At 40.4% G+C, this 27673-nt stretch overlaps 1 protein-coding gene across 2 annotated transcripts in view; it reads right to left on the reverse strand.

Annotated features, from left to right (window-relative positions):
• Nucleotides 1-1136: 1136 nt before the first annotated feature.
• col5a1 (procollagen, type V, alpha 1) overlaps nt 1137-27673 on the reverse strand; it is a 75103-nt gene continuing 48566 nt past the window's right edge. Inside the window, exons 25-66 of one of the 2 annotated variants that reach the window (XM_087843836.1) lie at nt 27432-27485; nt 26387-26431; nt 26092-26145; nt 25408-25452; nt 25233-25286; nt 23437-23544; nt 22068-22121; nt 21027-21080; nt 20203-20247; nt 19962-20015; nt 19831-19875; nt 19675-19728; nt 19522-19575; nt 19377-19430; nt 18637-18744; nt 18435-18524; nt 17876-17929; nt 17478-17585; nt 17272-17379; nt 16137-16190; nt 15951-16004; nt 15743-15850; nt 15609-15662; nt 15383-15490; nt 13631-13684; nt 13329-13436; nt 13142-13195; nt 12984-13037; nt 12830-12883; nt 12689-12742; nt 12480-12587; nt 12250-12303; nt 12121-12174; nt 11855-11962; nt 11557-11610; nt 11435-11470; nt 11286-11339; nt 10902-11169; nt 9487-9599; nt 7762-7830; nt 3658-3891; nt 1137-3421 (exon numbers count right to left, since the gene is read on the reverse strand). In XM_087843836.1, the coding sequence (XP_087699962.1) occupies nt 3275-3421; nt 3658-3891; nt 7762-7830; nt 9487-9599; nt 10902-11169; nt 11286-11339; nt 11435-11470; nt 11557-11610; nt 11855-11962; nt 12121-12174; nt 12250-12303; nt 12480-12587; nt 12689-12742; nt 12830-12883; nt 12984-13037; nt 13142-13195; nt 13329-13436; nt 13631-13684; nt 15383-15490; nt 15609-15662; nt 15743-15850; nt 15951-16004; nt 16137-16190; nt 17272-17379; nt 17478-17585; nt 17876-17929; nt 18435-18524; nt 18637-18744; nt 19377-19430; nt 19522-19575; nt 19675-19728; nt 19831-19875; nt 19962-20015; nt 20203-20247; nt 21027-21080; nt 22068-22121; nt 23437-23544; nt 25233-25286; nt 25408-25452; nt 26092-26145; nt 26387-26431; nt 27432-27485 (3297 nt within the window). In that variant the 3' untranslated portion in view covers nt 1137-3274. Of the gene's footprint in view, nt 3422-3657; nt 3892-7761; nt 7831-7895; nt 7965-9486; nt 9600-10901; nt 11170-11285; nt 11340-11434; nt 11471-11556; nt 11611-11854; nt 11963-12120; nt 12175-12249; nt 12304-12479; nt 12588-12688; nt 12743-12829; nt 12884-12983; nt 13038-13141; nt 13196-13328; nt 13437-13630; nt 13685-15382; nt 15491-15608; nt 15663-15742; nt 15851-15950; nt 16005-16136; nt 16191-17271; nt 17380-17477; nt 17586-17875; nt 17930-18434; nt 18525-18636; nt 18745-19376; nt 19431-19521; nt 19576-19674; nt 19729-19830; nt 19876-19961; nt 20016-20202; nt 20248-21026; nt 21081-22067; nt 22122-23436; nt 23545-25232; nt 25287-25407; nt 25453-26091; nt 26146-26386; nt 26432-27431; nt 27486-27673 lie in introns of both variants that reach the window. The other variant, XM_087843835.1, reaches the window with a different exon arrangement.

A 27673-nucleotide genomic window follows, 5' to 3' on the forward strand; every position in this document is an offset into this window, starting at 1 on the left:
TACTCACCCCGGATGCTGCCTCAGTGGAATCCATGCATTCTGATAGTCCCGAATCCATCCTGTAAACACTGCATTAAATATTGATCACGGGTATCATGCAGAACAACTTTTTATTTATTTATTTATTTTTGCTGCGCTAAGGCTTAATGCACACTGTGTGAGGTTTTCTTCCTAATGAGACATTTGAAGTGCTGCGAGTCATCCTCACCACCGCAGATTTGATCAAAGCTTTGGAGATTATTGAAATTAGTGGTGCATGACAGGCTTTATTATAATGATCACCGAGGAAGGCTTACATAAAATACACACAGCGGTTAATGCACATATTCCTCCGCTTGTCCTGAAAAAGCTGCAAGGCGAAGTAGAAAAATCTGCTGGAAGTGATAGATGTGCACATTTTCGGTCCAAAAAAACCAAACAAACAAAAAAGCCTAGAAAGGAAGTCGGTTCTTTCTTGGAGGCATCAGCAGGGAATAATCCACGGATGACCGTAGCTGTGATCACCAGCTGTGATCTTGCCTTTTGTGAAGCATCTGTGGAGCTACAACTGTTTACACTATTAAAAACATATTGTACTTTACCTGTTGTGTAGCTTAAACAGACATCCTTAAGGACACAATCTCTCACACACACACAGCCCACAGCTCGGTAAACAAGAAAGCATGGCTGCCTCAATGAATGTGTCAAAATGCTTTGTGCCTGGCTCCATTAAAAAGGTGCTCTCATATTGTGTAAAAATAGATAGCATGTGGAAAATAATAATAACCTTGCACGTAAAGAGGGCGCCTCTTACACTTACACTATGGTATCATTTAACATTTATTTTTTTATTTTAAATAATACAATAAATATACTACAAACGAACATTGGCTTTGGTAGAGTTACAAGTTCATCAGTTTCTCTCCACTTCACAATTGTGGACATGACCTTTTTTTTCTTCTTCTTCTTCTTTCTTTTTTTTTCCATCTGTAGCAATGAAAAAAAAAGAAAAAAAAAAGCTAACGTATCCTGATGAATAACACATGGACCGGAGATCATGCCACGCTACAAAAAAATCATAACAAGAGAAAAAACTTTACAATTTCATGCATACAGATAGGTTTTAATGCTTCAAAAGACATACAAGAGTGGATGGCCACAGTAAACTTGGATTTATTGACATAAAAACCAATATATCTTCTATCCTCTGATCCTTACACAGGTTTGACAAAACTGTGAAAAACAAACAAACAGAAAATCTACAAAATGAAACAAAGACAAAAAAGGAAAAAAAGAAAAATAATGGCAGCATCACTGCTGGTTCTGGAAATTTACAAAATAATTGTTTGTCCTTTTTTTAAAAAAAAAAAAAAAAATCTTTATAATTATTATTGAGAGCGGAGTGTTAAATTTGGATTTACTGCATCAAATGAAAAATAAAGCCAAAGATCTACAAGCATACTGAGTTATCTTAACAGAAAAAGTTCAAGTCACATATTTAAAGTTTTTTTTTATCTTTTTTTAAAAAGGAAGCCAAAAAAAAAAAAAAAAAGAAGAGCTGTAACAATTCTGTGGTAGATACTAGTGGTCATAAGCATAAAGAGTGCATAGTTTGAACAAAGAGCAATATTACAATAAGGGCAAAAAATAAAAAAAGAATTATAGACCGACAGGCAAGTTTTGATGCTGCATGAACAAACCGTTCAATCTGGCTAATCAACAAGTTTCTTGAGTTGTTTTCCCATAACAAAAAAAAAAGAAAAGAAAAGAAAACCTTTGGTGGAAGGATCTTCTAATTTGCACTGTATCCATTTGGCCCAATTGCAACATGTCCATCTTTGAACCTAGTTTCATGTGGCACACATGATCAAAAAATAATAATAATGCAGCGTCACAGAGCATTGATACGCAAAGCCAACAGCACCATCTTAGATTCCTCTCGTCATTTCCAACATTTGTTACAGACCCATTTCTTATCTGCGTGGTCCGCTGAAGCAGGAGATAACATACGGTACCATGCTGCATTGATCTCAGAGTGGCTATGTATGGGAAACAAACAAAAACATAATGGCATGCATAAACCACCACTGGATGCTCAAGCGAGTCAAAGGGGCTGGCAGCAATGGAGTTACTCTCAGCACAAGTTTTCCATATTTCAAACACAAAACTAGAAAAAATACATAGCACCACAGAAGAGAGAGAAAATAGCACCTAGGTTTCGATTTCTTTGTGTTTTCGTTACAATGTGACATCATCACCATCATCATCTCCCACTGCATAGTCAGATTTCAGGAAACGTGAAGAAGGCTTTTATTAAGTTAAGAATATTGCCGCCAATGCGGTTTGTTCTGTTCAGAGGACACAAAAAGGAGGAATGTATTTTTTTTTGTTCTTTTCGTTTTCTGTCTGCAAATTAACTGTCACATAATAACAGAGCTTGTTTTCGTCCTTTATTTCCATTTTGTTCTTAAATTACAACAAAGGCGTGCTCCACAGTTGCAACAAGACAGGACTCACCACGGGGTTGTTTTTGTTTTTTTCTGGATTTTGATTTTACAAGTCCAATTTCCTTTTCTACAATTTTGGATGTCGTCCACGCTCTCCTACCTCACAGATATAGAAAGTCACATGCATGTTTTGAAGCCAGAAGCAATAAAAGATACCCAGAAAAATATACAGAATGTACTTACAAACATAAAAAAATCATTTATATATATTTATATATATATATATTTATATATATATATATATATGGCCCATCCCAAGAGAATGGGGAGACAATTATGCACAAACAAAGCTCCCGTAGTGAAATGAGCAAACAAACTGAGAAAAAAGCAAAGCCAGGGAGATGAAGGAAAACATGAGATCAAAACTAAAGCAAAGAAAAAAAAGAGCCAAATCAAATGGAGTCCAAGGCACATCGCGCGACCGTCTGGAACGGCTGCGGCTCTCAAGGTCGCCTTCGTTGTTTGGAACAAAAGTGTGGTGACATGGGGCTAGGTTTTTGTGTGTGAGTGAACTGTATAGGAAGGAGGATCTGACATCCAGTTTCAAAACTTGCATGTGATGAGAAGGCACACTGAGGTTTCAAGGTTTTTTCCTCTGTTTCCTATAAAAAAAATCACTGCATTCTCAACTTGATTTCATTTTACTTTATACTTGTTGCTTTTTGGAAAAAAAAGTAATGTTTTTCTTTTACAAATACAATCGTCCTATTCTTTTTCATCAATCGTTTTTGAGAAAACAAAAATATGCTTTTTTTTTTTTCTTTCTCCATTTGCTCAGTTAAAAAGTCTTAGCCGATGAAACAGACGGGCCCCACTTCGAATCCGAACTTCTGCGTGGGGCCGCCAAAATCGTTGAACATGATGTCCACAAATGGCACCTGTTCCACCTTTGGTGTGTTGATCTCAAGTACTGTCTTTTCATAGCCCTTTTTCAGCTGTCAAAGAGAAAAGACACAGTGGGATTGAAGAATCAGTGTGCGGAAAATATTCTTTTAAAGCCAAAAAAAAGAGAAAGAAACACCACAAACACACACATTTGCTGGACTCCTGCTCACGCAACGACTACAAAGATACTCAAAGCATAACTTTCCAACAGTTTCCATCAAAGGAACCCAGCTTACCTCCCAAAAAAACACACACCCGCACATACGCACACACTTCCCTGACTTACCGCACAGCCATCAACTAAGGCGCGGATGTAGGGGTTGTTGTCATAAGACATCTCCTCATCGTTGGAGCCCAGGAAGCGGATGGCCTTGTCATAGTTGTCCTGCTCCTGGTCGTGCCATGCCACCGATTGGTAGCAGTTGTATGTCATGTTCTGCCTGGCTGCTGCGCTCAACAGCCGCAAGAAAGTCATCTGGACCACGCCGATGGGATTGCCCTCGGCATCCACATAGGAAAGCTGCAAAAAGAAGACATTTCCATGTTTACACCATGCAGTTTCCTCTGTCACCTGGAAGCATTTTTTATGTGTTGACTATTGAAAATTGTGTTGATAAGAGGTGCCAACCAGACAAAAAACTTGATGTGCCATTAATATATAATATGACTCGGCATATAGACCTAGTAGGGCAGTAAGGCTGGCATTCATCAAAATTAGTAATAAAGACCTAAACCAAACAATGCTAATGTCAGTACAATACTAAAGACTTTTCATTGGTTATTACCTTCACCAAGAAAGTTTTGTTTTTTAGGCATTCACAAATATGTCGTTCTTTCTGTCTGTAAACGTGATAGCTTGAGAACTTTTGAATAAATTCTCATCAACCTTTGTAGCGGTGTAGAGTGGACTAATGTTAACAGACCATTAAAATTTGTCTTACATCCAGGTTGTCATGGTCAGCTTCATGATTGATTGGTTGGAAATTGAGGAAATTAACTTGATTTACCTATGATTCTTTCAAGTTTGGTGTATATTATCAATATGCAGAAAGGACCAAGCTTTAAAATGTCACATCCGACCTCTGACCTTTCCTTCAAGTTCAATAGAGTGATCTGAAGGTCAATGTGATAATTATAATGTATAGAGCAGTAAAACTATGTTTCTTACTGCCATTGTTTGTATTGTTACTAGGCATATAGGGATTCAAAATATCACATTACTTTGGATATCTAACCTCTTCTTCAAGTTCAAATAAGGTCAAACTTTCATAAAATGTCTTTTATCTATAAAACTTTGCTAAAAAATTATATTGCCTTTGTTTTTATTGCCAAGATTTAGGAAATTACACTATCATATGGGAATTATAAATACTATATTATAGTTTGCATCTAAATATCATGTCACATTTGACCTCTGACCTCACTTTTACATTTCACATCAGCCTTTCTTTGAAGCTGACTCCAAAATGTGGGATAAATTTAAAAAACAACTGTCAAGTTAGTCATAAGCATACTGCAGTATAACATTATATAATAAGCTCAAGTTATAAAAATATCTCCCCAAAATGCTGACTTTAACTAATTTAATTAAATGTAAATTTTCCTAGTAATTTTGTTACATAAGTACAATGCAAATTTAATGAAATCTGGTTCAATGAAATTCACTTGATTGGTACACATTCAGTTTGTACCGAGCACATTTTCCTTAATGATTAATTATTTGAATAATAAATAAATAAAACTTTGACTTGATATATTTCAGATACATTTTACTCAAAATTAATGCCTCGTGTGTTTCGAGAGTGAAGAAATCTTTTTTTTTTTAACTATTTCAGTTATTTACAAATCATGACCTACTCATACATATTGTTTGTGTAATCAAAGTAAGCATCTATCATGCTACCCTTACCTAATTTTTTTACTGCGCTACAAATTTATTCAAATATGTTTAAAAAGAACAAAGAAACAAAAAATGTAAAATGTGTAAAAAAACAAAACAAAACAAAAACAGCAACAACATTAAACATGGCGCCTAAAATGGAACCAATCGAAGAGCCCGTGCAATTAGTTTACTGACAGCGTCCTCTTACAATCAACAGGCTACTTATGTGAGACCTGCGGCACGTCTTTCTATGAATAACAGACCTGACCTTAATTTAGATGTTAATTTGGCCCCACCAATATATGAACGTCGCACACACAAGTGCGAGAAGAACAATGGAGAACTAATCTGTCTCTCCTGTTCTACGCCTTTTGAAGGCTTGTTTTTTTTTTTTTTAAATGCTTTTCAGCAGCACTTGACAAGCTGACTGGGCAATACTCCAGGTGTGACAGAACAACATCAATCATAACAGAAGCAGGAACATACACGGAGCATTTCCTCAAAATAGCAATGCCCTTTCCCATTTTGGAGACGATGAAATATCAAACCAAGACAGGGGGTAATTTCGTTTTTAGTGACCTATTCAGCTGAAATCCCATCTTTGGACAGGTGAAGTGCCTTGACATTACCAAGAGCAACCTTACTACCGAATATCATATGTTTAAATCTGTGAAAAAACAGTCCCAAATACAGAGCTGTCGTTTTTACTTTAAGTTCTTAGAGCATTTGTGTTGTGTAGTTTTATAAGAAAAGATCAAAAAGCACATATTCAGCTGCAGTTCAATACACATTTAGTACAATTTTGAGTGTTTATAACAGCATCGCTATCAGGCGTTAAACACACTATGCTTATTAGTGCTGTAATTCATTGTTGGTTTGGGTCTTTAATGAAACCTGCTGACAACGAATAAAAAATTTAATTACCAGCCTTATCCTTAAGTAACGCACAAATATGTGTAAATTTTTAGAAGAGGAGGATAAGTGCAGAGTATTTCCAAGGCCTTATGCCCGGGAGCTGCACTGATGTTCAAGGCTTAATGCGGAACAAATCTACCTTCAAAGTATAAAAAATAAGCATAACTAAAGAGCTCATTTAAATCGTAATTGTGTGATTATGTAAAATATATAAGCGATACGAGCAAATTATGGTAAAATCATGAAAATGTATTCTCGTAATAGGAACTATGTGGCAGTAATGATATGTTAATTGCTTGCTAATTAGCCTATAATTAACCCAGCATCCCTGCTTTTCAGGCTCATGTTACAAGAAGGAAAACAAAAAGTCGCATTAAGCTGATTAGAGTAATCCTGACTGACTGACAAGACAGCAGATTTTAGAAGCAGTTGTATTTCATTTTAATGTCCGTAAATGACTATTTGCATACCAACCAGCAGAAATCCATTAGATCCACATGGTCACTTTGTCTTTCAGACAAACAGGACTTACTGAAGATTCATGCACATGCGGATCCCTTCCATGCTGCCCGAGCAGCAAACTGTGTGTGTCTGTTCGTCTATTACCACTCATTCTTCCACGTAAGCGAAAGTCCATGCACACACACGCATGCATATAAAGAGCCCAGAGTGCCGACACTTTGACTTGACGCAATCTCCAGCTAATAATGAGGATAATTGATCTAATTTGATTTTTAATTATGAATATATTTTAAAAAATTAAGACTGTTTCTCTGTAATTTATGCCTGTGAGTGTCGGCACTGTGGTTCAAACTGTGGCTAAGCAGGTCCGTGCTTTTCTCATTTACCCCATCACTCGTCATCCCCTCCCTTACAGCGTGTGGATCCAGCCTGGCATCATCATAGGCACATTACCTCTTTATCATCACAGTCGCAAGTCAACAGTGACTGAGTACCCAGAGGGCCCCTGGGTTGTGACTGAGTGCCTGACCCATTTGACTCAGAGGTACTCTCCAGCGTTTAAGGGAGAGAATGGGAATGTGAGTGCAAGCTGAGAGAGAATGACACTTGTGTTTCGCCATTTGTGGAGGACAGATGCCCTGCTGAGGCAAGAGCTTGTCGAGATCACAAAAAAAACAACAACAAATGTGTAAGCGATGCATTCAGTCTGAGACGTTTTGTCCACACTAATAAATCAACTATCAGTGGATGAACTAATAGAGCCGTGGGATTGTCAAGGCACACAGTCACTCTTTAAAGATGCTCTCTTAATGTAGCAGAGGTATGACAAGAATTTTTACGCACATTGTTTTCCTTTTTTTTTTAGACTAAATATGTTTCTTCACCAGATTCCATTTCTTGCTTTGAATGGTCCACAAACCTCTCCTCCATTTCCGTGTAAGAGCATCCGACTATGTCGTTGGACTGAAGGTGAGTGCAGCTCATGCTGAATCATGCAACTCAATAACGAAACAACCAGCAAGCGAGGAGCCAGTCGATACATACTTCACAGAACCAGAACCATGCAGAGCCTCAGGCACACGGAGTCCAGACCTGAGCCAGGACTCCGGGACCGCGGGCAGCAACACTTACCAGGGAACCTCTCTTGTAGTGACTATACCATGTGCCTGGCGAGTCTTTGGGCCATTTTGCCATTTTGCTCTGTAAAATATAAGAGGCATTCAGGGAAGGGAAAGGGACTTAAGAAAGTCGGGGGTCTGGCTTACCAGTTTACCACGTTTGAATTCACTGAACCAGGAACCGGGATTCTCCTTTAGCCAGGAAGTGAGCCTAGCCTGGGGGCATGGATCGACAAAGAGGAAGAGGATGGAGGAGGAGGAAAAACAGCAGTGTTAAAAGAAAAGGAAACAAGATCTGACAGAAATCCCACATCCCCTCTCAGCTTTGTTCTCTCGCCTTCTGTTTGTCCTCTGAGGAGTCTTCAAAAAACCTGAAACAGTTTTGCAGTGAGACCGATCGACTGGACCAGGGAAGAAGATTTTTGTAAGCCATTATGCTATTTTGTACTGTACACACTGGAACTAGCAGCTAATTGCTGCTGAAAAATTCATGAGTACACAGTGATTAATTAAGAAATGATCGCAGGCAAGGAGCTCTGATAGTGGGGGCCTCCATCCCTGCTGCTCGGTGTCAGCACCTTGCAGCCATGGTGCACTAACTTTGTTACGCCATTAAAAGCTGCGAACTGGCCAACGGGGGCACAGCTCTAATGGTCTCAGCCATGACAATGATGAATTTCTCTATAATTAGAGAGCAGGGTCTGATACGGGGCTGTCATCAATGGCTTAATGCGTTAATGAATGATGGGCCGGAGATCGCTTATCTCTGGGAGATGGCACACATTAGACCCACGCTGCATCCAAGGTGACCTTCACTTTTTTTTTGCCACGGTGCACAGAGTGGAGGAGAAAATTCAACCTTGAAGGCAGCACGATCTCTTTGAGGATGTTACAAAGCGTGTGCTCTCGTGACCACTGCGCCCATCTCAAAACACACGTGGGAGTGTTTGGGGTCTGAAAGCAAAAAGACAGACAACACGGGCTTTTCTTTCTCACAGCCCTGACACGAATGAGAACAGCCCATCACCAGCGCGCTATAAAAAGTCTGCTTCATTATTCCGAGCTTAGGCAAACTCCCGCTCCTCTGAGGCTTGGTGAGTGGGATCATTAAAATGGCTGTAGCGCGCCGCTATTACACAACCCCCGACTCGTCAAAGACAGTGTTCCCAATGTTTCACCACTCCGCTGTGCTACACTCCTTCACGCACTCATGCATAATGAAGCAAAAATCTTCTCACCTGCCAAAGGCTTTTATGGGTGATAAAGTCCTTAATGTCATTCTATCTAAAAATGGTTCTGAAACAACAGAGTGAATGTGAGCGCTTGTCTCGCTGCAGGACTAAAAGGAGACTTTTGCACACTAGCAAAATAACTCTGTACCTCTCGTGGGATATGCAGGGGGAGTCCTGGTGAATCATCTCCCACATCTTCTTAGAAGCAACACACCGGCTAATCTCGCGGAGGCTAATTATACGGGTAAATACATTTACTGTTGTATATAGTGTTGCTTTGGCATGCTCAGGTTAGTCCCAAATGTGAAGGGTAAAAAATTTAAAAAAGCTTATCGAGAGTGCTCGGCTCACATTACCCTTGCTGTCAATCTTATCACCAAACTAGACGATGAAAATAGCAAAGATTTTGTTTTTTGTTGTTTTTTTAAGGCCCAACCTTTCTGTTTACTGTGTTGTCATCTCATGTTGTGCGAGTGCATTGCTTGTATACACACAGCCAGACTTACCCCTCCAGACTTCTTATCTGGGAAGATGCAGCTCTCGCCGCTTGCTGTGAAGTTGCAGTAAACCTTGAAGGAGTCCCGAGAGCAGCCCTGGTTTGGATCAATCCAGTACTCACCTGGACAGATAAAGGAAGGGAGAAGACACACAAAAACACACCCACGCACACACACACAGACGGGAGAGGGAGAGAGAGAGAGCACAGAATATATAATTCAATATCTGTGTTTCACCGAGGTCAAGGTAAGGCCAGACACTGGGTGCGTCGTGCCTCTGTGTTTACATCTTCAGTTCACATTAAACCCATTCTAAACTGTGGGTGTTTTTCTTCTAAATTAGCATTGCTAATAAATGCATAACTCATTATTTAATTTCATTATTTGATCCTATTTTTTAAGGTTTTGGCTTCGTTTTAACAGCTGCCAAAGCAGACAGCGATCAGGAAACTGGAGCAATTAGAGGGAATTGAACCTTGGATGTTGTGGTTATGCAGTGTGCACCTTACTCATTAGCATGCCAGACATCCCAGATGGTTTATCAAACATTCATTTTTGAAAAGTAAATCCTGCTGTTTGATAACATCATCACCTAGAGATGGATGATGCACCGAGAAGTGGAAAAGTACTTTGTTTACTAATTAATTAGTAATTAACTAGTCCGTATGTGAGCAATTGCAAGTGTCACGCTCCCGTGACGGATACACTGCAGATATAATACGCCTCTGTATTACAAAACAGAATTAAACAGTGATTTATATTTGGACGAATGTTTGTGACTAACAATTATTTTCATGATAAATAAATATTAGAAAAACACAGGAATGCGATGGCTTGTTTTGTCCAGTCAACACATTCAAATATGAATACAAAAAGGTTTTTAATCTGCAGGCAGATTAAGAAAAAAATACTTAATTTAATGCATTATTATATTATTAATTTAATTTGGTTTTTGTTTTGTTTTTAGTTGTAAGCATTTTTCTGATTTATTCATCATGACCCATTATTAAAGGCTGGGTTTAAGTTATGCTGGGCACATGGCTCCCTGTACATGTTACAATATAGAAATAAGGGGTGACGAGTATATCCACCCCTGGAGCCCAGACGTGGATGTTGGGGTGGTGGAGGGGTTAAAAGAGCATGTAGTGAACCAGGAAATATTGAGTCAGGCTGTATTATTCTTTTTTTTGTTTGTTTCACCATTAACATTACATACCCGATTTGTGGCCAGTAACACTGACTTTCTACAAACATTTCTAGCTAGCTGTGTTTGATTTTGTTAAAGTTTAAAAGGCGTAACGAAAGAGGATTAACCTCTTAAGCCCCAAGCCTACCTGATCTCCTGCTTTTTGCCCCCGTATCAGGGGGCGTTGGGGCTTAAGAGGTTAAACAAAGCACCAATTTGGGCTAAATGTGACACGAACCATCAGGGAAATCAGGATGGCAGAGCTGCAGGTCCTTGCAGGTACGCGCAGGGTTGCCCTGGGTGCCCAGTGGGTGCTTCATCTGCTCAATCTCCAACTTAAGAGAGTTAAGTGAGCCAAAGATTTCCTCCATGCCATCATCATAGTCTTTATAGTTGGCATCCATAGCTGCATCGTCCACCATCTGGCTGGCATCGATGTTCCTACGTGATCGGCCCTTAATAGGAGCCTGGATGGGGAGTGGGTGGATGACATCACCAGGAGGTCCCTTTTATGGAGAGATGACATGAGAGGAGATAAATGTCAGTTACTGTCAACCAAAATTATAATGACTGATTTCGTCATTTTGAATTTTACTGCTCAAAAAGTAGAGCATCTACTTACAGGAGGGCCAGGAGGTCCAGGTGTACCAGTCTCTCCCTTTGGTCCAGTTTGACCCTGAGCAGGACAAAATGAAACCAGCGGTTAATCTTCGTAAATAAGTGTCATGATAAATGCTTGCGTTTTTTTGCAGCTTTTGGTTAATCACTTACTGATGAGCCTTTAGCTCCTTTAGGACCCGGGGGACCCTAAAAACACAGAGACAATCAAGTGATCAGTACTGGCTCAAACATTACATCATGAGTCTATAGTAAGACACACGTGCTAAGCTTACAGGTAATCCAGGGGGGCCAATGGGACCAAGTGGACCCGCAGGACCAGCAATACCCTGAAAGAAAAGAGAAATTGCAAATCCATAAATGTTGTGTGCCAAGAAAAAAAAAACCTTCTTTATTCCTAAAGCAACAGTATTGACTGGTATGAAAGATATTAACACCAGTGGTACCAATTTGCTCTTGCTAAATAAGGAAGATCAAACAAAAGTCTGTCGATAGCTAGCTAACTAATGGCACAAACTGAGCTGCTGTTCAAAAATGTAGGTCTTTAACTCCAGTGCAGTGTTGTTTACTCACATTGTCTCCTTTGGGACCAGCTGATCCGGAAGGACCAGGAAGGCCTCTGTCACCTTTCTCTCCCTGTTCACCCGGTGGTCCAATTAAACCAATAAGACCTGGATGGCCCTGAGCAAACAGAACAACACAAGCACATGTAATCAAAGCAACATTTAATGAGACACGTTCCAATCAGAGGAGTAAGAATTTGATGGTCAGTGGAAAACAAAAAAATAAAAGGAAAAAGCAACTCAGCAATCACTAAATTGGTTCCTGAAGTAGCTCACCTTTTCTCCTTTGACACCAGAGTCTCCTTTCAAACCAGGTAAGCCAGGTGGGCCCTGTGAGAAAATGTAAGTTGTCAGATCCAGTCGCACATTATATGAGGCATGGCAATACAAGTTATTTCTACTCACCATAGGTCCGGGAGGTCCATCTGGGCCTGGGGCACCAGGTAGACCTTGTTCTCCCTGCAAAAACATTTGTAGAGTTTTTTTAACCCCACTTCACAAGAAAACCAGTTCCTTTTAATATTCTGGATTTATTTAGCAAATTAGCGAATCATATATGCTGTTTAAACAAAACCACGCTACACAAAGGTATGACAGTGATGAATCGCTGCGAGGCTGAGAAATAAGATACTTACAACAGCACCAGGGATTCCCCTGAGACCTTCAGGACCTGGCTTTCCGGGTGATCCTTGAGGACCAACGGGACCTGTTTTTCCAGGGGGACCTTCTAACCCAGGCTCTCCCTTTCACACAGGAAAATGATTCACACGAAAACATTTGATGTTAGCTCATTTGTTAGGTTGTTTTACTTACACAAAAAAATGTTGCTTTGTTTTTGAATTACCTTGCCTCCCTTCTCTCCTTGTCTTCCCTCAGGCCCTGCAGGTCCAGGAGGCCCCTATTTAAAAAAAGATATAAAATTAATTAAGCAACTTTTTAACATTTTCACAAGGATATGAGTAAGACAGTACAGGGCAGCACTTACTCTCTTTCCTGGTGGTCCAGCAGGACCAGATTCTCCAGTTGGTCCAGGTGAACCCTGGTTTAAAAGGAAAAGGAAATAATTCAACATTGAAAAGACTATTTACATTTCTCAGTAATGACATGCAGCAGAGTGGAAAAGAAAAAATAACACTCACAGGCTGACCAGCCTCTCCATCATCGCCCTTGTCACCCGGTAAACCGTCTAAGCCCTGCATTGGAATTGAAGAGGGTCTCAGTCATGATGTTTTGCAATAAAAAGTGTATAAAGACTTAAGTTTGGATGGTTTATTCACAGAACAGCTGCCATACGTACAGCTGGACCAGGCTCTCCAGGGGGGCCGGGGTCACCAGGGAAACCACTTGGACCCTGAAAATGAATAAAGTTACAATTTTTGTTTGTTATTTTTTGGACATTTACTTTTAAGTAACTATGATCGTCCTCTGCTTAATGACTTATGTTGCCAAGTGTATTTTAATAAAAAACCTGGAACAGAACTTACTGGGCTGCCTTTTGGACCATCATCTCCTGGGGGTCCCTTAGGGCCTGGAGGTCCAGCAGCACCAGCCGGACCAGCCTCTCCCTTCTCTCCTCGTTCTCCTCTTGAACCCTACAACAATATGCAGCATGTTACCAGTGCAATTACTTGTAAAGCAAGAATTCAGAGTTGCTAGTGTACAACATGAGAAAAATGGCCTGTGGAAGATAAATACAATCTCTTTTTTACGTCATGGACATTATAGATAAACTCTTTGTTGTGCTTTTTTTAATAAAAATGAAATGAAATAGACTGAGATAACTCACTGGTGGGCCAACTTCTCCCTGAGGGCCTGGTTCTCCCGTTTCACCGGTATCTCCCTGAAAGAGGTGGGCAACAAGGGGTAGGTGAGAGAGAGACATACATTACAAGTAAAGTGATTTGTTGATCTACTGTGGTTCTAAAAATCCCATCATTTACTGCAGCCCCTCACTGTCCCAGTGTCCTTGTCACCAAAAATGGGAATAGAAAGAGATGGCACAAGAGATTTCAATTCATCAAGTGCAGGCAGACTGGGTGGCAGGAGCAAGGACAGCGCTGACCTCACTGTTCTCCCTGGACCCTGCCCATATATCTTGTCCTTTTCCTTTTGCCTTATTGGATAGTTGCCCTGTTGACTCACCTATATGCCAGGCACTATCGTTATTCACTGCCACATGAGACTACTGTCCTCCCTACTGAGGTCTACCACACACGTGTTTAGTGGAAAAATATTAGCCCATGTCATGTTTGGGAAACAAGGATGTCAGTTGATGGCACAGCTCTGCAGAGCCAACGACAAGCTGCACGGTGACTCGTTATGATAAGCATATCCAGATTCCCTCTAGCATGAACAATGGCTCTGTGTTGTGAACATCAACTGATACTCTAAATTAGTGTCTGGCTGTTTTCCAAAATCTGCCTCCATGCTGTCAAGAAATTCCCTCTAAGCAGCTGGTATGGCTGTTTACAAGCCTCACTGATCCGCCTGTATTAGCGGCGTACGCTGCTGTTTTATGCAATGCTGCGCCTCCGAAGCCCTGCACAGGCCTTGACTCCATTCTTATGATGACCTTCACTAAGGACTGCTGAGAATAGGAAAACCAGGAAAAGGCAGCTGCTCATCACAGACGCAGTGAGGGATGTGTTTACCAAAAAAAGGCCAGGACTCTGTCGCTTGGCAGCTCCCTGGGCTGGATAATAAAATGCCAGCTCAGCTGACGCCCGATTAGCCCAAAGACCGCTGTGTTTGCTTGCACAGAAGCAGGACAGGCTATCCTCGGGGAGATTAGAAAGGAGCAAGAGGTGATTCTATTGACCGTACCAGATAAAGCAAATTATACCATCACCCCGGACAGCAAGCGTTGAAAAACAACAAAAAAACTGCACAGCGCTGCATTCCAGCGGCTGCAAAAACTACCAAAGGAGGCCTCGATGATGAAGCAGCAGCAACAAATGAAAGCTGTAGCCGCCTTTAATAATGCATTTATCTTCTTAGAATTGCAGTAAGATCTTTTTGACAATTTATTTATAATCTCTCCACCCCAGCAGCAGGCTACTGTCGGGAATGACACCCTGTCCATTCGATTTGGCGTGCATCTGTCACTCTCGAGTAGGAAAAAACATCCCAAATGGTATCATATAAATAGGCATGTGAAATATTAATGGCTGCAAAAGCCTTTCAAGAGGTATCAGTCTTTGTATAAAACACAACCCAAACAAACTGAATGAATGAATCTGACTTTTTTAAGTTGGCTTCTCCAAGTTAAAACTGTTTCTCTATGACAGGTGAGTCTGAAAATCAAACATACCCAGCACCACAAATATATCTATAACGGAGGAAAAGTTTGATTGTCAGGAGTCTAAACAGCTGATATGAATGTGTCATATCAGAATTTTAACTCATTAAATATTGATTATGTTATCAGCCTCAAAAATCCCACTACTGATGGGACTAATCAAACTACATTATACACATGAATGGTTGAGTTTCCGGCTAAAATCATTCCATCCAAAAAAAAAAAGAAAAAGAGTTTTACCTTTTCTCCAACAGCACCAGGGTTTCCAATACCACCGGGAGGTCCCTGAGAACCGTCGGCTCCCGGGGGTCCCGAGGGACCTCTGGGACCAGGGGGACCTGGTGGACCCTGTAGGCAACAAGCAGAGCCACTTCAGTTTAAGAAATGGAATTCATCTTCATGCTCCTTGTAGTGTAAATGTGCTCAATGATAACACAGTCAGAATGCGTACAAACTAAGCTCTTACCATTTGACCAACATCTCCAGTTTCACCTTTCTCGCCAGGTGGACCAGGTAAGCCCTGAAAGGTTTAACAATTATTTAATCAGATCTTTCTAAATAAAACCATGGTTGAAGTTTGCTTAATACTCTAGTTCGCACCTGCAGACCAACTGGGCCTGGAGGTCCGGGGAATCCTCTGGATCCTTCATCTCCTTTCTGGCCAAACATACCCTGCTGACCTCTGGGACCAGGCTCCCCATCTGCACCCTGCACAGCAGAAGAGATAATGAGATAATGAGAGTCAGTCTGCTAACACATAGATAAGGCACTGAATAATGTGAACACATAGCTCGAAATGGACACTTACAGCAGGACCCGGTGCTCCAACAGGTCCTTGAGGGCCAGTAGGACCGGGTGGACCCTGCAGTTGGGGACATGAAAATGCGTAATAAATGCATTTCTGTCACTCAGTATTTAAAATTCATGTATCAGCCTCAGAATTCTAGAAAGCAAAACAATGAATAAATGATGTGTTTTCTACAGACAAACTTACATGTTCTCCTTTGTCACCCTTACTTCCTTTCTGGCCCGGCTCTCCAATCTCTCCCTGTGAAGAGAGCATCAAAGCGTGAGACAAAAAAATAGGCAGTGGTATGCACATAAAAGGGAAATAAAACTTTGACAATGAATATTCTTAACAATCCCTAATTTTCCTGAACTGTCCTTCCTTTCAAAAGACATTGTTTTGTACCTTTAGATCTGCCTATAGATATCTCAATTACATCACTCCTCTAAAAAATATAATTCAATTCTGAAGGGGGCTTATTGTGATGGCTGACTCAGTGACAGAACAAGCAGCCAAAACAGAATATATTATGACTCCCATCAGAACCTGTTTAAACCAGAATATACCAACTGAAAAACCTTGTACTTTGTTCCCCCAAATGCCTGTGTGGGTGTTAAAAAATAATGCTAATAACCACCAAAAACCAAAGGCATTTACTTTGGTGTTTGAATCAGAAAAAGCTTTTTCTGTGGTGGCTTTGGTCTCTTAAATAAAGGCCTTGGACTTATCCATTCCCTGTGAGCTGGGCTTATAATGAGAAAGTGTCTGAATGTATGTAAACATTATCTGGCAAGATCGTTTTTTATCTGCATGGCAAATACCCTCTGTATTCTCTTTGTCCGTTTACACCACGGGGAATGTTGTAAGGCCAGTTAAGAACTGAGGCATTCTTCAAAGGATGAGAGATTATCCTCTGAGTATTTCCGCAGCTGATCTTCCTGCAAATGTTTTAGAAGGGATGAGCAGTTGCTTGGATCTGAATACTAAAGGGTCACTTTCACCCATCCTGTCGCTGCCTCTCTCTCTGTGTCTGTTTGTAAAGACGGGTACAAAGCAGCGACAAGGCCAGTTCTCCTTTTAAGGATCTGTTAATCGATGCAAACCCTGTCAGACAAATTCCCCTCACAGCGTTTTAAGGTCACAGAGAAAGAGACAAGAAGGTCTGGCTGGGAGCCCAATTGCAAAGTTTAGTGTCTAGTTTAGGTCTGTGCGTACACAGAGAGACACAGATTGTGAAACACAACTGCTCAAAAACCAAAAAAAGAAATTTAAGTGCAGCTTTATTGAATTGCATTATATTTTTCTTCACATGGATACAAATAAACCAAAAATACTAGCTTACCTTGTCTCCGTCCTCTCCAGGTGGGCCAGGAGGTCCTCCAGGTCCTGGCAGACCAACAGGTCCCTGAATACCATCTCTTCCAGCTGGACCTTGAGGTCCTTTCTCTCCCTAAAATAATGATTGTTGACATAGTGCAACATTGTGTTTGTCAGTGAGACAAAAATGTGCAGTGTAGCCATGCTATTCCTACAATGTGGTGCTCTTACCGGTCCACCTTTCTCTCCAGCAGGGCCTGGAGGTCCCTGGGGGCCAGAGCGTCCTGGGAGACCTGTAGGTCCTGCTGGCCCTGCAGGACCACGCTCACCAGGAGAACCCTACAGCAGTACCACACACTGTGTTATTAGCTAGCTGGTAGCTAGTTATCGAAATAAGACACCATTAATATCAAAGACATCTAACACAGGAAACTAAAGGATAATATCAGGCACATCAAATAGGTCAGACCTCCCTTATGTAAGTAGCAAACAGTGCATATCATTATATTATATAAGGGTCTGGAATAGCTGACGGTAGGAACTTTACTATGAAGATATCAGAGATGCAGAGAGAGTACAGAAGGTGAGAGTGACAAAGTGGGGATACGGATGCGGTAAATTGTACTCACAGCAGGGCCCGGTGGGCCAGGAGGACCCTCATTCCCTTTCAGGCCATGAGCTCCCTGCAGATGAGAGTGAAATAAAGGCCTCAGAAAACAAACACATCTGTTGAGGAAGCACACATTCTACCTTACACTGCACTCCTTATCAGCAAAGAGGCTCAGCATGAGATGGAAAGCCTCCTATAGACTCCAAAGTGAAGGTTGAGAGTTGAAGGGGAAAACAGTTTGGCAAAACTGCAGCAAACACCCAAAGGAGCTAGTGCATCACATAAAGTCTGAATCCTAAGGTTAATGAAAAGGCTTTGTAATAAACTGTCATGAAGAAAATAGCATAAGTTGCGTAACTACCAGGACACGACTTTGTCAAGTTAGAATTATTTGAAAAAGATCAGCCAAGAGCAGGCTGTTCCTTTACTGACGAGTGGATCTGATATCATCTCCATTTCTTGAGGTTTACCGCATTCTTACAGAAATTTAATAGTCCAGAACTATTATGCAATAACCAAGCTGTGAGTGATATTGATTTTGTCACGAGGCTTTAAACAAAGCAGAAGACAATACTAACCACAGGACCAGGCAGACCTCTCTCTCCAGGGAAACCTCTTTGCCCAGGTGGGCCATCTTTACCAGACGGGCCAGCAGGGCCAGGATCACCCTGTAAGTGAAATGGGAAACAAATATGAGCTTTGTAGTTACATACATGTGTTTTAATTAGCTGACAGTGTTAAAAACAAAAGTTTACTAATAAATAGAGCTTCAAGTTTCACCTTGGCTCCTTCTTTTCCTGCAGCTCCAGGCAGACCTTGCTCACCAGGTGGTCCCGGGGGTCCAGGGTGTCCACGTTCTCCCGTTTGTCCAGTCTCACCTGTTGGTCCCTAGAATTGAAAATAAATAAATAAATAAATCCCATTCAACACTAAAGTATAAAACCAAGTTACAGAGGAAGTGTGAAAAGAGGGACAAAGCAGAGAGCAAAATCAGCAAATTAACACAAAAATGACATAACAATTTTTCCATTTATTAGAAACGTGGCGAGGAAAAGCTGAACATTTGCTGTGTGGGAGGCTTACTAGTCATTAAAGCCACATACAGCTTCATTATTATGAATGTCCTCAGCCGGCATTAGCAGAACGGCTGGGAGGAAAAGTCTGTTAAACATTTATGCATAATGGATGAAGAGCCCATTGCAAATATGAAAGAGGATAAACAACACTTTAGTTGTGGCTCTTGAGATATAGGTAAGAGGAGCTAAATCGATTTTCATTCGCCGAGCAAAATGCTAAGAAAGCATTCCTAATGACAACTTATAGGTTTTTATTGTGCTTCTGTGTGTGAAAGGTTTGCAATTCTACAAGAGCCTAATTTTTCAAAAAACAATGCAAATGCATATTTAATTATTTTTTGTAGGAAATTGATAGCTATTTGTTTGCGCACAAAGGAATACAGTGAACAAAAGGCTGTGCGTCAATGAAGCAACTAAGAGAAACACTCAATGGCTGTCACTCACCTGAGGTCCAACCACTCCTGGAGGACCAGGAGGGCCTGTTTTGCCTTGGAATCCCTGTGTATTATAAAAAGGAAATAAAAGTCATACAGTTGCCTCAGTGGATATAGATATAAGATAAAGAGTAGAATAACCGAAGCACACTCACAGTTTCTCCTCTCTGTCCAGGATGTCCTGGCAATCCGTCTTTCCCTGCAGGTCCCTGAGAATTTCAAACAAATTAAAGAATTTATATTAAAGGTCACACTGAATGGAAAGACAAAGGGCAACGGTCATATTTCAGTAGAGTGTCTGGACTTACAGGGGGGCCCTTTGGTCCTGGGAAACCTGTTGGTCCCTGAGGCCCAGGCAATCCCTATAAAAATTTAAAAAGCACATAATCGAGTTAATAATCGCGTGTCTGATCGAAACGTCACGAGAATAAAATGACTCCTGGTGATGCTGTTACGGTACGTACCCTCTCACCGGGAGGACCCGGTGGGCCGTCATTCCCTGAGTTACCCTGGACACAAAAAATAAGGAATCAAATGTGAACATGTATAACAAAATATTTCAGAAAGTGGCATTAAATTAAATACTAATACTCACCTTTGGACCAGCTTTTCCTGTCGGTCCTCTTGGTCCTCTCTCTCCTCGAGGCCCCTTAAGAAAGAAAAAAAAGAAGCTTTTTAACAAAAAAAAGTTTGTAAAGGATGCATGTGATCTGAAAAGCTTGGTTATTGTCTCAGTGTGGATTCCCCTCGAGCACGCTCAGGTCGAATGGCCACTTTTACTCAGGTGCCAAGTTCGCCATCTGCATGGAAGCACGAGTCTGCTGAGTAAGACTAACCGTTGGTCCTCTCTGTCCGCGTGGGCCCGGCTTTCCTGCTGTTCCCTGTGGACACAAAGAACACACACAACGATCAAAGGAATCCCACTCACATCATTAAGATCCTAAGAATGACTCTAATGCCAGGAGACTGAAATATTTGCAAGCACAATTGAGCCATTTATGAGCTCAGAAATAGTCTTTTTATAATAAAATGGGATTTACTGTAAAAGAAAATGACCATTAACATTTATCTTCACTTACATGTGAAGTCATTGCCACCTTGGAAAATGATATTTTAATAATCAATTATGCATGATATAGCAATTTTGCAGCAGTGTTACAATGACACTGGCTACATACAAATTTAATGAAGAAAACAATAAAATCTTTTATGTAGCTTTTTAAGTTTCAAACAAGTGTTGTGAAACTATCTTAACAGCTCTATTATCCCTTTCTGTCTCGGAGCTGGGTCTCATAAACTTTACAAATGTTTTGTGAAGATGAAAAAGCTTAATGCGCCTTGCTCCACTCGTGTTGACAAACCATTACTCTTGCAGGCGAGCTAATGACCCATCCCTTCGACAAAAGAAAATGAAGCATTGCTCAAGAGCCACAAAGTGATAAACAAAGCTTTTGGGGTATCCAAATGAATTGTGCAAGTGGTAATGAAAAGCAATTGCGATGGTGAGCAATTGTGTCTCTGTTGCTTTGTGTTAGAGCCATGCAACTTGCACTAGGTTGATAAATCTGGAGCTGGGACGGGAGCTTGTCTCTGGCGGTACGCCTGTATCCAACCCTTGAGGGAATGAGAAGAATATCAAGAAGTCTATCTACATACATACCCGAGTTCCTTTCTCTCCATTGGCACCAGGGAAACCTTGGAAACCCTGGGATCCCTGTGTGTGAGCAAGAGAGCAATTAATCATCTGAGAAGCAAACACAGTCACTATATTCCTTGTTTATACCCCTAGCTTAATACATTTAACAGAAGACTGCATGCACACAAGTAACAGCATTCCTTTATTGCTATTGTATCAGCAACTGAAGGCTAACACCAAATAGCATATTCAAATCCCCAGCTCTTTGATCAGGAAGCTTCAAGCATGTCCGCTTGTCAGACTGCAGCTTTGCCTCAGAGAGGCTAAACGATGAGCCATCAAAAAGTTCAGCAAAAGCAGCCTGCACATGCACGTGTGTGTATTTTTTATTTTCCCCCTTCTCTTTCAAATACACACAGAAAAGCACATTTTGGTCAGGTTAACTGTGTCTCTGTGAGTTCTAACATTAGCTTAAATTAAATTGTCAAGTAAGTTTAATAACAAGCAATGTTGGCCAAAGCAAGGAAATAAGACATAATTTAAATTATTACACTGAATTAAAAGAAAGATAAAGTCACATTAAAGCACAATAAAAAAAAAAAACTGTTTAAAAAAAAAGAAAGGCAATTATTTGAGAATAATTTGGGAATATTAGCACCATACACTAAACAACTTACACGTAAGTTGACATAACCTGAAAAGGCTTATGAATGGAGGTATATTTTCAGTCACGAAAAAACTATTGGAGAGCTAGATGATCAACAATTAAACCAACTTGACAGGCTCTGCAAATATGGAACTTAATAAAATAGTAAAAAGCAGCGGTCGACTGACTCTAACAAGTGTCACGCAAGTTCATGTGTCCATGAACACAGAAAGCTCTAACAGATAACACAGAGCTAGCCCAGGGACTTGTGGTGAAATACTGTATGTTCATCTGGCGGTATCATTGGTTTCATTGGTGCCTCGCCCAAATTAACATACAGTAATTACTGTAACCGAGCACGGATATGGTAAAATCTGTAAATTAATAACAATGCTCTTTAGCAGTATAAATGCAATTACCTTTGGTCCTTGTCTTCCTGGGTATCCTGGCAATCCAGGAACTCCGAGTTTACCCTGTAAAAGAGAAAGATTAGTAAGTATACTGTTATATACGGTCCTGACAGGAACTTATAAAAGTTTATCAAAAAGTATTTACAAAAATTCATTTACTATTTTTACCAAAAAAAAGACAAGGTTGAGCTCCATGAAATGATTCATCAAATTAAGAGACATAATAAGGTTCCTGCTCTATGTAAAAATGTAAAAACTGAACATTTAATGCAGCATTTACTTAATCCACCGATCTTTTCCTGCCTCAAACCAAACTCTTATTAGAGCCGTACCAAATTATTCCTCTTAAGCCGTGACACCTGATAACCGGTGATAACCTCTTCTCATATTAAAAAGACAAGATGTTTCAGACTTTGAGAGAAATGTCTGCTTTTGGCATCTGCCAAATGCATGGCGATGATGGGATTATTTCGAATAAAATCATGTAAAAAAAAAATTTAAATAAACGATTTTAATTAAGCATTCTCAAGCCAACAGAGGATTTAAATTGGCATCAAATTAAAACTTTTAATTACAACATCTAGTAAGAGTCTGTTGATTTATAATTTAATATTAACACTGTCTTTGCTATAGTACCTATAATCCACACATACATTATACTGTATATGAACCTTCTTCTGTACCCAGCTGAACTGCTACACTTATCTGAAGGGCAGCAGGACACTACAGCCATTACACAGACGCTGCCCACTGTGTGTGCTTATAAATCTCATCAATCCTGTATCCCACAGCCTCTATTTCAGCTATGTCTGTAGCAAAAGCAGTGTCTTAATTTTTTTGATTCTTGCAATGCAAGAAGTATTTATAATGTTGAACAGAAGATATTTTCATGAACTACATAAACCAAAATAGAAGCACTTGTGAAGATGCCCACACAGTCTAAATAGGGTTTAAGAGTTATCTACAGACTTTCTTTACCTCGCTGATCTCCTAATTCCATGTACATTCCTAACTAAATGCAAGGAAAAAAGGCTGGCTCTCTCCCACAGTATGCTGTAAGCTCTGTGCATCTGTGAGTTTAAGTAATAAAAACTCTGTCATTCTAGCGAGTAACATCTCCATTAAAACGTGCAGAAACACTACAGCGGTATTTTTAGAACCGGATCAGTGTGTGGGGAAAAGCTGGTGTGAAGGCTATAATTAGGCATGAAAAAGACTGCTGTTAGCTAATGTGTGATCAAGATTCGGATGGATATCTGCTTTTTAAATTACACTGTGAATAACAAACAAAAGTTTCGCCTGTCCTCACTGGATAAGGATTGGACCAGTCAAGCAATTACTCTGCCTCTGTTTAAGTCCGTTTTTTTAAGAAGCTCACCTTCTCACCACTTGGGCCAAGAGGACCAGCATCTCCTGGAAGCCCGGAACGACCCTTTGGCCCCTCGGGGCCATCTTCACCTCTGGGTCCTGCTGGTCCAAGTTCTCCCTGGAAAGCACAAGATATAAAAAATACAAATGCCATTAGCCTGTATAGTAAACAAACAAACAAACAAAAACAAGGTACTTGAGCTCATCTTTCGCCTCATGTTTTGCAAAGATTATTCTATTGACTGTGCATTCACAAATTAGTAGCATCAGTGGGAATATTTTTCCACTCATATAGCTTTCTAAGGTGATTACAATGAATCTGAGTACTATAAGAGAGATCTGAAACAAGTATTTTGTTATGACTGGTATAAAAAAAACAGTTTTGCTCTCTATAGTCTATAGCTTGTTACTTTAATAAGCAAGATGCTTGCCTTTAAAGTGTTTTACTTCCTCTGAGGGAGTATATCAACTTTTATGTTTACTGATAGTTGCCATAGTTTATATCATTTACATAATGTTTAGTAGGCTATTCAATCACTTGAGCAAAATGTCCTACAAGATTGTGGTAAGCGGTTACATGCCTGCAAAACATCTGTTAGCACTAATTAGCTGGTTGCTAACCAAGCTAGCTTGCACTTTTGACAACTTAGACCTCCATCCTCTTGCACAAATATGGTCACTTTTTGCTCTATAACTTAAGAATGCTTTGCTTTTATTATTCATCAAAGAAATTAATCAATTCTTTGTTTATATTTCAAAACTGTTGTGAGTAAAAAGGTGCTTAAGGATGCTAATTTCTGTTGCTTCATCATTAAAGAAATTAGCTATTTTAGTATTGCTTCTCTTTTTAAGTGTGCTTTCCTTCAAGCGAGACACATATTAAGTGACAGACTACAAACTCACTCTGACAGCCAGTCACTGTTGCATGAGACCTGGCAGTGTGTAAAAAGGAAGGCTTGCGCAGTGTTGAAGGCAAAGCCAGTGTGCTCACACACCAGCACTTAAAACGGCATCAGACAAACTGTACTTGACTCACACTTGCAAGCTCATCAAACAGAACACTTTAAATTGAGCACACTCACACACTTTTCATAGGCACGCTTCAAAATGAGTCATTTAGATTCCGGTCTATGTGCATCTCCAAAGCAGAGGGCCTCCTTAAATCTTTGCTTTCATCTGGATCTGCTGCATCTCCAGAGGAAAATAAGCCGGAGCCCCATGTCTCTCTCCCGGGTTTAAAGGGGTTTAAAGTGCCATTGATTTCTCCTTCCTTTCTATGCTCAGCTAGAGACAGCCTGGTCAGGGATTGGAGGGTTGATGTTTGAAGTATTGGCTTGTGCAAGTTATGTTTCTTACTGTAGAAAGCATTTTTTTCTTAAGACTTGACAGTGTAAATCCCTGAAGCACTTTGGAGAAACAGGCTGTAGTCGGGAAAACCTGTCAAAGTCGCGCTTTTCTCCTAAAGTTGTCGAGGTTAGGACTGACTGGAAAGAGGCAATGGGGATGGAAAAGAAATTGGAAACTGCTCACATTAAAACAAATGCACGCACACAAACCACTTGTCAACTGGAACAACACCTTATGTTTGCTCATTAGCCACAATTCCGCGGTAGTCACAGAGGCTTAGGCAATGAAAGTGGATAAAGTGACAGGAGTGGTTGCTCCTTTCACTTACTGTGGATAAAGGTCACCCTCACCCCCCAATAAAACAAAGCTAGTTCTGAGTGCAGCACTTAAGAGTTGTTTCATTAATGTGATCATTTGAGTGATTCATCCAGCAGTCAAGTTTAAACAGACAAGCCTTACCCTGTCGCCTTTGATACCCATATCTCCCTTGAAGCCAGGGAAGCCGTCTTCTCCCTAGCAGAAGGATAAAGAAAACGATGTTGAAACCATTTGATTGGTATGCATGCAGAGATGATCAAATAAGTCCACACAACTTTCTTAGACGTTTCTTAGCCAGCTGTTTGAATTCCTTTACCTTTTCACCCTTGTGTCCTTTAAGGCCACGCACACCGTCAGCTCCCTGTGATACAAGAACAGGCAGAAATTACAACCCAGTGGGGAGGATAACAGACGGCTACACTTTTTTAAAACTTAGAAGTAAATTGTGCAAAAGAGGAGACTCTTTAGGATGGATTCATTTTCATTGTTTTGGTGTATAAATTAGCATACAAAGGTTCTTCCTTCTTGACCAATCTTTTCATCTCCCCTGAGAGCAGACTTCAGCCATGTTACAGGGGGACTATTAGCTACGAGTCGAGCCACTTGTGTGATCCCCCTAGCTCAGTAGCAGCTTTAATGATTGGATCAGTCACACTTTCTTTCCAAGAATTATTTGATGGGAATTCTTTTGTCTCGGTTTCATCAGATACTAATGGCACAGAGGAAGGAGAGGGCTGTGCACCTTGAATTGTTATCAGTCCCTTTGTCATCTCACAAGGCTTGTGCCATCTCACAAGCCTATACAAACTTTTTAAGGGGATTTTTATTTATTTATTTGCAAAATCACACTAGTCTGGTTGGCCAAACACACAAAAAACAACAACAACAACAACAACAACAACAACACTGAAATGAGATATTGGGGAACTATTAGCACATTAAATGCAAAGTACAAAAAAATACATAAAATTAATTTCTTAGTGGTTGATAATCAACTCACCTTCACGCCTCGAGACCCAGGATAACCAATAGGTCCTTGAGGGCCAGGAGGGCCCTAGAGAGACAAATATTTAATAAGAGTTTGCAGCACGTAGTTTTTAACAATCCAAGCATGCACACACACACACACACACACACACATTTTGCTAATCTTATCTTCGTGAATGCAAACACATTTTATGCAAATGTTTCTGAACAAGGACAACAGAAGGGGAAACTAAAAAGCGAGAAAAGCGTAAATAAAGGAGGGAAGAAATGAAAGCTAGCTCATGGGAAGCAAATGTAATAAAACTCACCATGTGGCCTTTCTCTCCGGAAGGCCCCTCTTTTCCAGGGTGACCCTGTGAATTATTAAGAGCAATATTATGGCATTTCATTTGAGGATAATTACTACCATAAATACCACAAAGCCCCTTAAACAGAGAAATTAGGTTATTAAAACTGTTGGAGGGACGTATCAAAGTGGAAAACTGCAAAAAAAAAAAAAAAAAATAGAGCCATTGCAGTCTAATTGCATTTGAGATTTGTATTAAAGAGGCCCTACTAGCTATCACGGAGCTCGAAAAGCACAGACTGTCATTTTCCGAATTTTGCACAAGCAATATAGCAAACAGCATCGTGCATGTATGACACAAAACTCCACCTCATCAAAAAACGCGCACATCCACACACATGCATGGATGCTGATCTGAAAGGACTAAGAGGAAAATGATTGCATTCTCATTAACAAAAGGAGCTGTGCAAACCCTCTGATGGGCTATTAGTGATATGAGGATGGAGAGAGAAACAGATACAAGAGAAGAGGCAGAAAGGGAGCACTAAGGTTGGGAATATTGTGCTTGCTTTATATGCAACAAAACAGATTTAACAGGAACAGCCTGGCTGTGTAACTCAGGGAGAACTATCCTCAAAAGAAATTATTAAAAGGCTGAGAGATATTGTGTGTCGTGGGGCTCTACTTTATCTCCTTTTTCTGTTTTGCTTTTTTTAAAACATCTTTTTCTTGCCCTGTAGTTATTCAAATCTTGGCCCTATCTCTCTTAGGTGCCACCTGGTACCTTCCAAGAAACATCTGCCATTATAGCAGGTGTACTGTCTGTGCAGGGATGTCAGAGGGACTGTTTGCCTATATAAAGTGCGCCTCAGTGTGCGTGTGTTGTTCGTCTGTTGTGATGTGTTTTATGCTGTGAAGCAAAAGGCTGTACAAAATAAAATTAGAGATATGGCTTTAAAAATGTGAGTTCTTACAGCTATGCTACCTATAAAAAACTCTTTATAAACAGACAGTGGGGAGGAAAAAGAGGACATACGGCTCTTTGGAAACGTGGCCTAAAAACTCACCGGTGGGCCATCAGCTCCTGGCATTCCTGGCAAGCCTGGCTTTCCGGTCGGGCCCTGGGTAGATGATAGAAGGTCAGAGTAAACATGACAAGATAACAAGAGCACACGGAGCCATCACAGGATATAGATGTCTATCGGTATAACAACAACGTGAGGTTTAGTTGATATAACACTGACTATTGTTACATAATCCATTTAAATGCTGGCGAGACATATCCCAGAAACCAGCACATGACACCAGA

Source organism: Neolamprologus brichardi, chromosome 7, assembly GCF_056152115.1.
Source record: "Neolamprologus brichardi isolate AB-2024 chromosome 7, ASM5615211v1, whole genome shotgun sequence".
In the NCBI taxonomy this organism is placed as follows: domain Eukaryota; kingdom Metazoa; phylum Chordata; class Actinopteri; order Cichliformes; family Cichlidae; genus Neolamprologus; species Neolamprologus brichardi.